Raw genomic sequence first — 12,762 nt, forward strand, 5'->3', positions numbered from 1 at the left:
TTTAAAAAGCAAAACACACATAATAAAATATTGAGGCATCTAAATAAGTTCTTAGGTGAAATTAAAATTTAACTAAAGGGTAAACACTAGAGAGCTGACTAAGGCACTTGTGTTTATTATGCACAAACTTTCTAAAAGACAAAAAGGGAGCTACAGCATTTGTAACCAATGTAACCATGAACCATTTAAAGCTGAAATGTTTATTTTCTCAGTGTTTGCATACTGTCAACCATCCCAGGTTAATGTGCAGAGACAACTATAAGTCATTTTTAGGTTTCATTAGACAAAAAGGGCAAAAATATACTGCTTTTTGCAGCTATGACAAAAAGTTTATTTGAGAATCTGAAGCATTGGTGCATTGGCGTGAGTTTGGAGTGGGATTATGTGTTTGACAGGGAATGTTTGGTAATGCTAGTGGTGCAGAAATGCTACACTTCAGACCTCAAAATCTGATAAAGTTACCTGTTCCAAGGCAATTCCTCTCATCTTCTCCTGTCTTACAGTCTTCCTGTCCATCGCACAACCATTTGCGTGAGATGCAGAGATTGTTGTGGCACTGAAACTGATCCTCTGCACAGTGTGTCTCGCAATCCTTCTGAAAATGCACAAAGCAAGGGGGAATTCACTTCGGTGTTATCTCAAACTTCGGTTTGTATCATTTGTATTATTTTCAGGCTTGTCACTTTTTTATCAATAATACTCTGGGACACAGTTGGGACAGAATTTAAAGTTTTGCAAATCAAATTTTAAAAATACCCACTGTCTTGCTGATGGTGTCGCCATAAGAGTATGAAAACTAATGATGTAAGCAAACTAAGATTAAACAGCTTTGCGACAAATGGCTTGAACCGAATGTTTGGGAATATAAGACAACTGCTGCGCTGTCCTCAAATGACATCCAGCATTCACTGACCTCATCTGAATTATCAGCGCAGTCGTAGTCACCATCGCAACGGAAGCGTGCTGAGATACAGTCCCCACTGGCGCAAGCAAAATCCTTATGATTACAGGTCACCGGCTCTGCAGAGAGGAAAGCAGAATAAGGCAGCTAAAGTGGCACAGCTACCCTGGCCGTGCCCTGTGAAGCTGGCTGTATTGAAAACACTGAGGTAAACCTTCACAGAGGACAGCCGAGAGCAAATCAAAACTGCTAAAGTGGCCTCGCACTTGGACATGAATTGGCATTGTACCATCTGTTTCCAAGGTTCTTGAAAGTTTGCCAAGAACTTAAAAGGAGCTATTTGCAGACTAATCAGCAATTAGAACGTCTAAAAGGGCTGTTCTCAAAGAGAGCCCACAGACTGTAATGGCTAGAAAAACATGTTGGGTGGTTAGAAAAATCTGTTAATATAAACGGTTTGAAATTGGTTGTTGATTTAACAACATAAATGTAGGAAAAAGGGCCATTAGAGCAAAGGCATCCTGGACATAATACATGCTCGCTATTTACTCTTGACTCCTGTCATTTTAAACCTGTATGCTTGTATGCTTTCTTAACAGTAATTTCAAAAGTACAAAAATACCTAAAAATACTTTGGATTTTAAAGTTTTCGAAAAAGCTCTCTTATGCTCTCCAAGACTGCATTTATTTGATTAAAAAAATCTAGTAAAAACAACACTATGAAGGATAATTACAATTTTAAAAAGTTCTTTTTTATTATTTCTAAAAATATTTATGTGGGTTATTGTCAAGGCAGAATTTTTAGCAGTCATTACTTCAGTGTTCATTGTCACATTATCCTTCAATATGCTGATTTATTATCAATATTGAAAACAGTTTTTGCTGCTTAAAATTATTTGAGGATACTTCGATAAATTAAAAGTAAAAAAGAACACTATTTATTTAAAATAGAAATCCTTTGTAATAATTTACGTACATGACCGTTCAAAAGTCAGGTTAGTACATAAAAAAATATTATTATAATATCTAATACGTTTATTCAACAAGGATGTGTTAAATTGATAATGTTAGATGATTGTATGTTGTAAGACCACAGTAATGGCTGAAGAAAATTCAGCTTCGCATGAAAGGAACAAATTATATTTTAAAGCGTATTAAAATAGAAAACCATTATTTTGAACTGCAATAATATTTCACTAAATATTTTTGATTAAATAAATGCAGCCTTGGTGAGCATAAAAGACTTCTTTAAAAACATTTGAAAATCTTACCGATCCCAAACTTTAGTAATTTATTAATTTATTGCTTCCAAAATTAAACAACAGTTTTTTTATTTGGCAAAATACCACTGTATTATAATATTATTCATTTATTTTAAATGCATCTAAAATAGATAGCATTAATATTTATAAATAGTTGTTAACAACAAATAATATAAAACATATTTATATTTTTTGTTAATTTAAATAATAAAAAAATCTAAATTAAAAAATAATATTACTTTAATTGGCTTATTACAAAGGATTTCTATTTTAAATAAATGGTGTTCTTTTTTACTTTTAATTTATCAAAGTATCAAATAATTTTAAGCAGCAACAAGTCAATTAAAGTTTAAGTATATATATATATATATATATATATATAACTTATATAATACACACATATATATATATATATATATATATATATATATATATCACATATTAACACATATGTGTGTGTGTGTGTGTGTGTGTGTGTGTATATATATATTACTTTAATTGGCTTGTTTATTGACAAAATTTGATCAATTATTTTTTAATTACTTTAATATATTATATATTAATATTTTATATATTACTTTAATCTATGGTAGTAAAAAAAAAAAAAAAAAAAAAAAATATATATATATATATATATATATATATATATATATATATATATATATATATATATATTTACATACATACATATACATACACATACTTTTTCGTTTTTTTTTTTTTTACTACCATAGATATCTAGTTTCTAGTTATCATAGGCTATTAAGTCGCATAGAAATGTTTTTTTTTTCCCCCATTCATGTTTGTTGTCCTTTTTGAAGCTTGACAGCCCATGATATCTACAAACAGTTGAATGGAAAGAACATATGGCTTTGGAACATAAGTAAAAAATGACATGGCATAAAACACATAAATAGTTGATCTTTCTTTGTGGCAATGTGGGCAAGATCAGAAGGGAACAGACAAATGGTAAACAAACAGCCAAGAAGAATTCTTCAAATAGTCTGCGAAACTGGCCTCTGAAGATCCCTCAGAACGTTTCTTGACAGTTAAAACAATTTAGTACAAACACAAGTGTGGAAAAAGCGTTATTGTGCTCAGAGAGATGAGAGCGACTCACTGCAATGCTCCTCATCGGAGTTGTCTCCGCAGTCATTCTGGCTGTCACATCTCCAGTGGTCCGGGATGCAGTTGTTATTCTCACAGCGAAATTCATGAGGTCCGCAGGTCTTTTCATCTTTTTCATCAGACACAAACAAACACACAGATGAAAATGGCATCAAAAGTGCATGAATATTAATGCGGTGCTACCGCATTTCGACACGTAATCATCATTTCCTCAGGGTTCCGGGCCCGGATCTGACACTAAGTTCAAAACATGCCCACACTCAAGAGGCTAACGCACCATAAGATGAGATACCTGACTTTGCTGCCGATAGCTCCCATCCTCAATAACCTGAACAATTGACACGTAACATCAAACACTTTGTCACCTGGGCACAATCGACTACGATTAACATTTCTGAAGAACCTCATTCTACCTTTTTCCTGACTACGTGTAGTGTTTATGTTATATAACCTAAGAACTTTCTGAGGTGTTACAGCCCAGATGAATTGTTAATGAACAGGACCACATCATCGGATCATAACTCTGTTTACAGTAGATAGAGCTACATGTCTTTTTTTCTTTTTTCCCTAAGAACACAGGCTAAGCTGCAAATACTTGCCAGTTTTCATTAGTGAGAAATAATAAAAGAGCATCCTAGAATATCTCCCTTGACAGATTCCTCTGTTTAAACATTCTCTAATGTGGCCCAGACATATGACGACAGAAAGCATATAAAGAAACATCAAGAGATAATGGCATCTGAGAAAAAAAAAAAAATATATATATTGTTTAAGAATATGAGAGATGTTTCTTAGTTACAATAATAAAAACTGTCTGTCAAACACTAATGAAAGTTACAACATAGAAGCCACTGCAAAAGATAACGTCTCCTGAGATAAAACAATATAAATTTGTGTGGAAACAGAATTATTCACTGATTATACTAAATGTATGAATTTTCACTTATTTGCGTATGATTGTAATTCCCAGTATTACCAAAACTGAACTGGTAAGTATCAATAAAGCTAGACATTTAAAGATACTGGCATCTGAGAAAATAATAAAATAATAATATAATAAATTCAATAATAAAATAATAATAAAAATTCAAACACTAACGAATGTCACAGAATAAAAGCCACTGCTTAAAGGATTAGTTCACTCCTGAATTAAAATTTCCTGATTATTTTCTCACCCCATTACATCCAAGATGTTCATATCTTTCTTTCTATGGTTGAAAAGAAATGAAGGTTTTTGAGGAAAACATTCCAGGATTTTTTCTCCATATAGTGGACTTCAATGGGAGGTACAAATTGCAGTATCAGGGCAGCTTTAAGGCGATCTAAATTATCCCAGGCAAGGAATAAGGGTCTTGTCTAGCGAAACGATCTGCCATTTTCTAAAAAAAGAAAAAGAAAAATGTATATACTTTTTAACCACAAATGCTCATCTTGCACTAGCTCTGTAATGTGCATCCGTGACTTCATACATTAGGTAATCACGTTGGAAAGGTCACTCTTTAGTTCTTTGCCTGTGTATTTTGGTTCAAAAAGGTACTTCAACTTCAAAATCAACCGACATTGTTGTTTTACCTTTTTTTGTAAAGAGCATTTTACTTTCTTTGCATGTTCACTTTGTAAACACTGGGTCGGTGCTTCTGCCTACATCACATGTGAAGTCGAGCTAGTGCTAGACTAGCATTTGTGGTTAAAAAGTATATACATTTTTCTTTTTTAGAAAATGACCAATCATTTCACTAGATAAGATGCCTATTTTTTTTAGCTGGGATCGTGTAGAGCCCTTTAAAAGCTGCATTGAAACTGCAGTTTGGACTTTCAACCCGTTGGCCACCATTGAAGTCCACTATATGGAGAAAAATCCTGGAATGTTTTCCTCAAAAACCAAGAAAGACATAAACATTTTGGATGACATAGGGGTAAATTATCAGGAAATTATAGAGTCTCTGGAGTGAATCAATCTTTAAATACACAGTTTTCTGAGATAAAACAATGCATATTCATGTGAAAACAGAATTATTTACTGATTATAATAAATCCACATGACTTTTCACTTATTTGCATATGATTGTAATTCCCAGTATTACCAAAACTGAACTATTAAGTACCAATAAAGCTAGAGATTTAGAAATACTGGCATCTGAGAAAAAAATACAGTTTATTGTTTAAAAATATGTGAGATGTTTCTTAGTTACAACAATACAAATTCAAACACTAATGAATGTAACAAAATAAAAGCCACTGCTTAAAGGATTAGTTCACTCCTGTCCTGAATTAAAATTTCCAGATGATTTTCTCACCCCCATTTCATCCAAGATGTTCATGTCTTTCTTTAGTTAAAAAGAAATTAAGGTTTTCGAGGAAACATTCCAGGATTCTACATGATTTCAGCTGAGAAATAAGAGTCTTGTCTAGCGAAACGATCAGCTATTTTCTAAATAAGTAAAAATGTATATACTTTTTAACCACAAATGCTCATCTTGCACTAGCTCTGCGATGCGCATCCGTGACTTCATGGATTACGTAATCACATTGGAAAGGTCACTCAATTTAGTTCTTCACCTGTGTACAAAATGGTACTTTAACTTCAAAATCGCCCGACATTGTTGTTTTATCTTTTTTTTTTAAGAGCACTACTTTCTTTTGCATGTTCGCTTTGTAAACACTGGGTCAATAAAACAATAATATTTCTGTAAAAGTAAAATTCATCCACTGATCCACATGAATATCCACTTTCTGTGTGACTGCAATTCCCAATATTACCAAAGACAAATTGGTAAGCATCAATAAAGCTCGCCTGTTATGTTAATTGCAGCATTTGACATCAATTGCCAAGATATAGATCTATAATTACTCGCAGACCGATGTAGATAAAGTGTGTCACATCTGAAAAATCAATGGCGACACCAGAGGAGCCCGTCACACCTCAATTACGAAGTGACCTCTCTACTGTTCCACTGATGTGTCACTCATTTGGGGGATTTTTCCCTGAGTTTCTGGTAATCCATAACAACATCAGATATGTTCAGCCAATGCAATCAAACCAATTTTCTCAATCAAATTCCGACAATGTGAATGTTCCCCTTGCAACAGCCAAGTTATTGATTTCATTTCTTTTGTCGACCGATATGGGAAAGCCATGTTCATCATCCCTGCTGGGATGTGTCACAGTGTTATTTATACACCATATATTGAGGACGATTAGCTTTAAGACAACCACTTTGAGGCTGTGTCCACACCGCAAATAAATAACGATTTTCTACAAAGATGTGAGCCTAAGAAAGCAACAACATCAGCGTGCAGTATAGATCTTTAATAAGTCTAATGTTTTAGAGTTAGACCTCTTTGTCAAGGGAATCTTCTGATGAATCATTAATGAGGTTCAAAAGACTTTGGCTCAGATTCAAAACTTAGTGAGTCGCTCACAAACAGTAGGCAGCCTATTTAAGGCATGTTTTTTTAATCTTTACTCTTTTACAAAACTTACTGTCAGGCTTGTGAAAGTCTCCTTGAACATACTGTATGTTTAACATAATTTAACATATTTTATATGCATCTTCAACAAATTTGATAATAGTAATATTTCCTTTGCTTTTAGTCAGAATTTATGAGATTAACTGCAATTATTTTATTATACTGAGGTAAAATTTTACAGAAGAAAAAGAAGAAGAAAAAGATTTATTGAAGACTACAGTAGTCAACATTTGAAGTGGATCAAAAAAAAGTTGTCCTAAGACAAAAACGGGTATTGTTTTGGTTTTAGGACAACTTTGATGAAATGTTTTGATCCACTTCAAATGTTTAAAAGTTTGGGGTTATTAAGATATCTTAATTAAAAGTGAAAATAAAGACTGTCATTGTTATATACACTCTTAAAAATAAAGGTGCTTCACGATGCCATAGAAGAACATCTGAAGAACGTTTATTTTTAATAGTGTATATAACAATGAAAGTCCTTATTGTCACTTTTAATTACGATTAATTAATTTGTGGCAAATAACATTCTTCAGATTATAAAAAGGTAAGCAAGAAATGGTTCTTTAAAGAACCTTTGACTGAATTGTTTTTTGTGGAACCAAAAATGGTTCTTCTATGGCATTGCTTCTATGGCATTGAACCTTTTGAAGCACCTTTATTTTTAAGAGTATATATATATATATATATATATATATATATATATATATATATATATATATATATATATGTATGTATGTATTATTTTTTAATTCATCAAAGAATCCAGCACAACATTGATAATAAGGCATATCAGATTTTTTACTATATTTTTAATCAAATAAATTTAGACTTCTTTAAAAATGTCAAAAAAATCTTACTAACCCCAAACTTTTGTATCTTTAAACATTAAAAAAAAAAAAAAAACAGCATGTAATTTTGTGTTTATTAGAACATTGCATATTTTGTTTAGCTACGTGCTAAAGGAAAACTCTGTTGAAATCAAACACGAGTGAAGTCTACTGCGTGCTTTATGTGATGAACATTATTTATATGCAGCCTGGAGTAGAGTGTTCCAAATCTGTCATTTACGAGGTTACAATTCAATTAGGGTTCTGTCATAGAAGGCAGCTGCCTATAGAGACATTTAGGTGAACCTCTACTGTTTATTGCAGTATTTTCAGTATAGATCAAATGAGTGGTACTAATAAAACGAGGTACACCGGTTTTTTGCTCAGTATAGAATATAGAAAACTACTCAAAGCAAAATATGCCTAGCGAACCTTCTGAAATTGTTTTGCCAGTGTATCGGCACTTTAAATGTCTGGAAACGCATAGCCGAGGAAGAATGCAATATGTGAGGCCACCGCTGATGTGCCACTGTCAAACTAAATCAGGCATTCAGGCAACAAAACAGGCCCAGGGGAATTGTTACAAGCCACAGCTAATAAAAGCCGAGTGGTTCATGATTAAAGCTGGCCTCACTCCATCAGAGAGAGAGAAGACTGCGGGAGCATACAGAATTGACATTAGCCCCAATCAGACTTTCAGACGGGTCTGTGCGTGTGGCTGACCGAGGGTCTGATTTGTGAATAATAACTGCGGCTCACTCACCACAATTGGCCTCATCAGAACCGTCAGCACAGTCTGGGTCTTCGTCGCACACCCAGAGCTTTGAGATGCAATGCATGGTGGCCTTGCACTGGAACTGGTCTGGAGAACATGTGCTCTCAGCTGGAACATTAAGGTAGACAGAAAATAGTAGGTCATTTATAAGGCCAGTGAAAAGCTATTGTAAGAGTTTGAGGAGCAAAAAAGCATACAAAACTTCTGGTACTTGTAAAGGTCATACATATGACTGTGATTCCATAACTGAAGAATATATGTGACATCTCCACTTTCTTTACAATACGACAAGGTCTTCTGCAATTACCGTTCAAGAATGGAGGAAATGACAGCCTAGAAATGTTAGTCAAAGCTGGTCGTGAGAAGGTCAAATGGGGAGTGATATATGGCATTTCTTCAGCTACAGGTAATTTTATATTGCAGAGGTTATTTTTTACTATAACTAAAAGATCTCAATTTATTTTTTATGTTGTATGAAGGTCAAATAAAAAAAAATCTTTTGTGAACTTTAATGCATCCACTTAACTACTTTACTGTCTAAAGTCCAGACTTCACTAGAAACACTCAAAAATATGAACATATCCATAAATAATAAATTCAAAATTCAAACACTACCTAAAAACACCTAAAAACTACAATCTCAAAAAGGCTAAAACACATGTAAACTATTTCATTATTTATTGTTTTAAAATATTTATGGCTTATATTGAGTTTCACCTCAGTTTCCTCATTTGTGACCTTGACCAATGTTTTTTCAATAATTTCAAGTTTGTGTTTTTGTAAATCAGGCTGGCAGTGAAGTTATGCACATTTGAGATGAAATATGTAAATTGGAGAAAAATCAAGGTAAAAGAAAAATCCAGTTTTATACATTTTTTTAAATCACAGAACAGGATTTTTATGAAAGCATGCTGAATAATACATTATTTTAACAGAATATTTAAATGTGTTTATTTTGGATTCATAAAATACAAACCTTAACTAGACAAACTGTCTGCCATTTTATTAAAAAAATATTTTAAACTATCTTGGTTTACACTTTACAATAAGGTTCATTAGTTAACATTAGTAACTACATAAGTGTAAATACCATGAACCAAGATTGAACAACACTTCTACAGCATTTATTAATAATTTTAGCATTTACTAATGCCTTTTAAAACCAAGTGTGTTTGTTAACATAAGTTAATGCACTGTGAACTAACATGAACAAACAATGAACAACTGTATTTTCATTGGATAACATTAACAAAGATTAAAGGAGAAGTTAACTTCCAGAACAAACATTTACAGATCATTTACTCACCCCCTTGTCATCCAAGATGTTCATGTCTTTCTTTCTTCAGTCGTGAAGAAATTATGTTTTTTGAGAAAAACATTTCAGGATTTTTCTCCATATAGTGGACTTCTATGGTGCCCCGAGTTTAAACTTCCAAAATGCAGTTTAAATGCAGCTTCAAAGGGCTCTAAATGATCCCAGCCGAGGAAGAAGTGCCTTATCCAGTAAAACGACTGGCTATTTTCTCTCAAAAAAACAAACAAACTACAATTTATATACTTTTTAACCTTAAATGCTCATCTTGTCTAGCTCTGGGTAGGTTGAAAAACTCCCATCTTATTTTCTCCTCCAACTTCAAAATCATCATACCGACCCAGTGTTAACAAAGTGAGAACGCAAAGAAGATAAAACAGTGATGTTTGGAAGTTGAAAAAGAAAATGAGATGCAAGTTTTTCGACCTACCCTAACTGTCATGAACCAGAATACATTTGAGGAGCATTTGAGGTTAAACAAGTATGTAAATTGTAAATTTTTTAGAAAATAACAGATCGTTTCACTAGATAAAACCCTTCTTCCTTGGCTGGGATCATTTAGAGCCCTTTGAAGCTGCATTTAAACTGCATTTTGAAAGTTTAAACTCAGGGGCACCATAGAAGTCCACTATATGGAGAGAAATCCTGAAATGTCTTGCTAAAAAAACGTAATTTCTTTACGACTGAAGAAAAAAAGTCATGAACATCTTGGACGACAAGGGGGTGAGTATTCTTTAATAAACAGTGTAATAAATGTATTGTTCATTGTTTGTTCATGTTATTTAACACATTAACTAATGTTAACAAATGTCATCTTATTGTAAAGTGTTACCTTTATCTCATTTGGAAGTGACTGTGGTGGAAATGTCCATGATTAGAAATTAGACAACTATTAGAAAAAAAAGACAACTATGACAATTTTTTTCTTTAGTTCTTCAATTTTTTTTTATTTAGTTTTGTACTTTCTAAAAGCTTCTACACATTTCCACTCCAGGTGACTTTATTACTTGCTGACAAGTATTGCTACTTTTCCCTGGAAAGGGACTTTCCTTTCAGAATACCTAATAAGCACCTGGCTATCCTTTTAGCTCCCAAACCAGCCAACTCGTTTGGTGGGATAAAAGCCACATTTGAGATCTGTCAGTCTGGATCATTAAATTCACAGGGGAAAAGCCAAATTTGGCAGAGTTCGAACAATTCTGTCACAACACCCTTTAGTTTACAAGAATGAGGCCCATTATTGTCAGTGGTTAATGGAGGGAGCAGAGAGTGTCATGGCGTAGCTTACGGCAGTCTGTCTCGTCCTCGCCATCCCCGCAGTCGTCCTGTCCGTTGCAGCGAAGATTTAATGGTATACACTTCTGCTTGCGGGTGCATTTGAACTGGCCTGACAGACAGATGTATGTATCTGCAAATGGGAGAAGACATTACAGTGAGAAATACCGTCTGGGTGCCGGATCAATGCAGCACGATCATCTATATTCCAGTCGGTGGCTTCGAATAAGAATAAGAATAAAGCTGAGATGATTGCAGAAACAATATTATTTGTGTTAAAAGCACTAAACGTCTAGAATCTTAAATCGGTGTTGGTCCAATACATCCCAATTCCGATCGTTAAATGACAAAACACCCTGTACTCTTTTCTAATACTTCTAAAGTGGATATCGATCGTTTGATAGCGGCAAGAGTCTGTATAATTGAACATTCAGAGACAGCTGTGCTAAAGAAGATTTGCTGCTGATGAAAATTCCAGGCAGATTTTTCTCACTCGTGCTCGCCACATACTTCACAGGAACCGAATTCTACAAGGGAGTCCCGATAGCCTCACGCAGAGAGAAAAAGCAACAAATCTGTCAGTAAGAACATGGCATTTAAGAACAGCTTTCGTATGTATTATTCTGCTCACCACAGTTGGCCTCATCCGAGTTGTCTCCGCAGTCATTCTCTCCATCGCAGATGAAGGGAGGTAAGGCGCAAAGGCCAGTGCCACACTGAAAACGCCCAGGCTGGCATTTGAATTCCGCTGCAAAAATGATGATTAACAGTGAACTCCAGAGAATTCGAAGCAATTTGCACATAGGTGTGTGTTTTTAAACCTGAGCTGCGTGAGGTTGCCTGAAATGGGCGAGTCAACCCACGTTCCATTATTTCTCTAAAAGCACTTCTACGATATTTAATGCCCCCTGCCCTTTAGCGAACAACGGAGGTTCCACCTATTAACAGCAGCTATTGGCAGCCTGTCATTTTCTGTTTGTACTGCTCAAGTGAATCACCAAGCCACAAAGTGAATCTAAAAACAAGCTCAATGGAAACAAAAATGAAAGAACGAACGTTCTGCCTTTCACACGACTTAAAGGTCAGTCTACCGTGAAGCTGTGAACCAGTTCATCTTCATACTGTTTATAACAGCACTGGCATGTGGTAATATCAAAGCCCATTTTAACTGGTAGGAGTGCCAGTTTTAGAAATGACAAAATTTCTCCACTTGTTTGGAAAATAACCACTGCATTTTGTTTTGCTATGCCACACTGTGATACTGTCATTGGCTGTGTAAAACAATGACTTTAAAGTAGGGCTGGGAAAATAAACGAGAATTTTGCATCGATTCTGGAGATTTTCTGAATGCAGCGTGATTCTGTATCAAATCGATTCTGAGTTGGGGTACTCGGACTCGAGTCCGGTCTCGAGTACAATTTTTAGCGGACTCGGACTTGTCATGGACTCGAATGCATTTTGACTCGGACTTGACTCGGACTCAAGCTTTTCGGACTCGGGAATTATAGCCGAGTCCAGGGACAGTTGATGGAAATTTTACTGATTCGATGCATTATTACGAAAGTGACATTCAGTATTCACATGTGTTTAAAAGTCTTGCCAGTACTTGAAAGCCTGCTGGTTTCTTTGCATACACATACCCAAATCGGGCTCACCGAAAGCGGCTTTCAGTCAGCATGTGAATGCTGAATTAAGCATTCTATTGCATGTTATTGCTACACACTTACACGAAAAATAATGTCAAAATGCACCATCTTGGAGAGTATTCATGTAAATACAGTCGGTTTTGTCTTGAGTTAATTTGAACA

The 12,762-nt window shown here is 34.5% G+C and overlaps 1 protein-coding gene across 1 annotated transcript in view; it reads right to left on the reverse strand.

Annotated features, from left to right (window-relative positions):
• The window catches only part of lrp1bb (low density lipoprotein receptor-related protein 1Bb), a 414,599-nt gene that overhangs the window by 38,088 nt on the left and 363,749 nt on the right, over nt 1-12,762 (reverse strand). Inside the window, exons 62-67 of the mRNA XM_073845088.1 lie at nt 11,586-11,702; nt 10,968-11,087; nt 8,356-8,475; nt 3,284-3,400; nt 914-1,020; nt 463-595 (exon numbers count right to left, since the gene is read on the reverse strand). Of these exons, the coding sequence (XP_073701189.1) occupies nt 463-595; nt 914-1,020; nt 3,284-3,400; nt 8,356-8,475; nt 10,968-11,087; nt 11,586-11,702 (714 nt within the window). The remainder of the gene's footprint in view (nt 1-462; nt 596-913; nt 1,021-3,283; nt 3,401-8,355; nt 8,476-10,967; nt 11,088-11,585; nt 11,703-12,762) is intronic.

The sequence above is a fragment of the Garra rufa genome, chromosome 8, assembly GCF_049309525.1.
Source record: "Garra rufa chromosome 8, GarRuf1.0, whole genome shotgun sequence".
Lineage (NCBI taxonomy): Eukaryota > Metazoa > Chordata > Actinopteri > Cypriniformes > Cyprinidae > Garra > Garra rufa.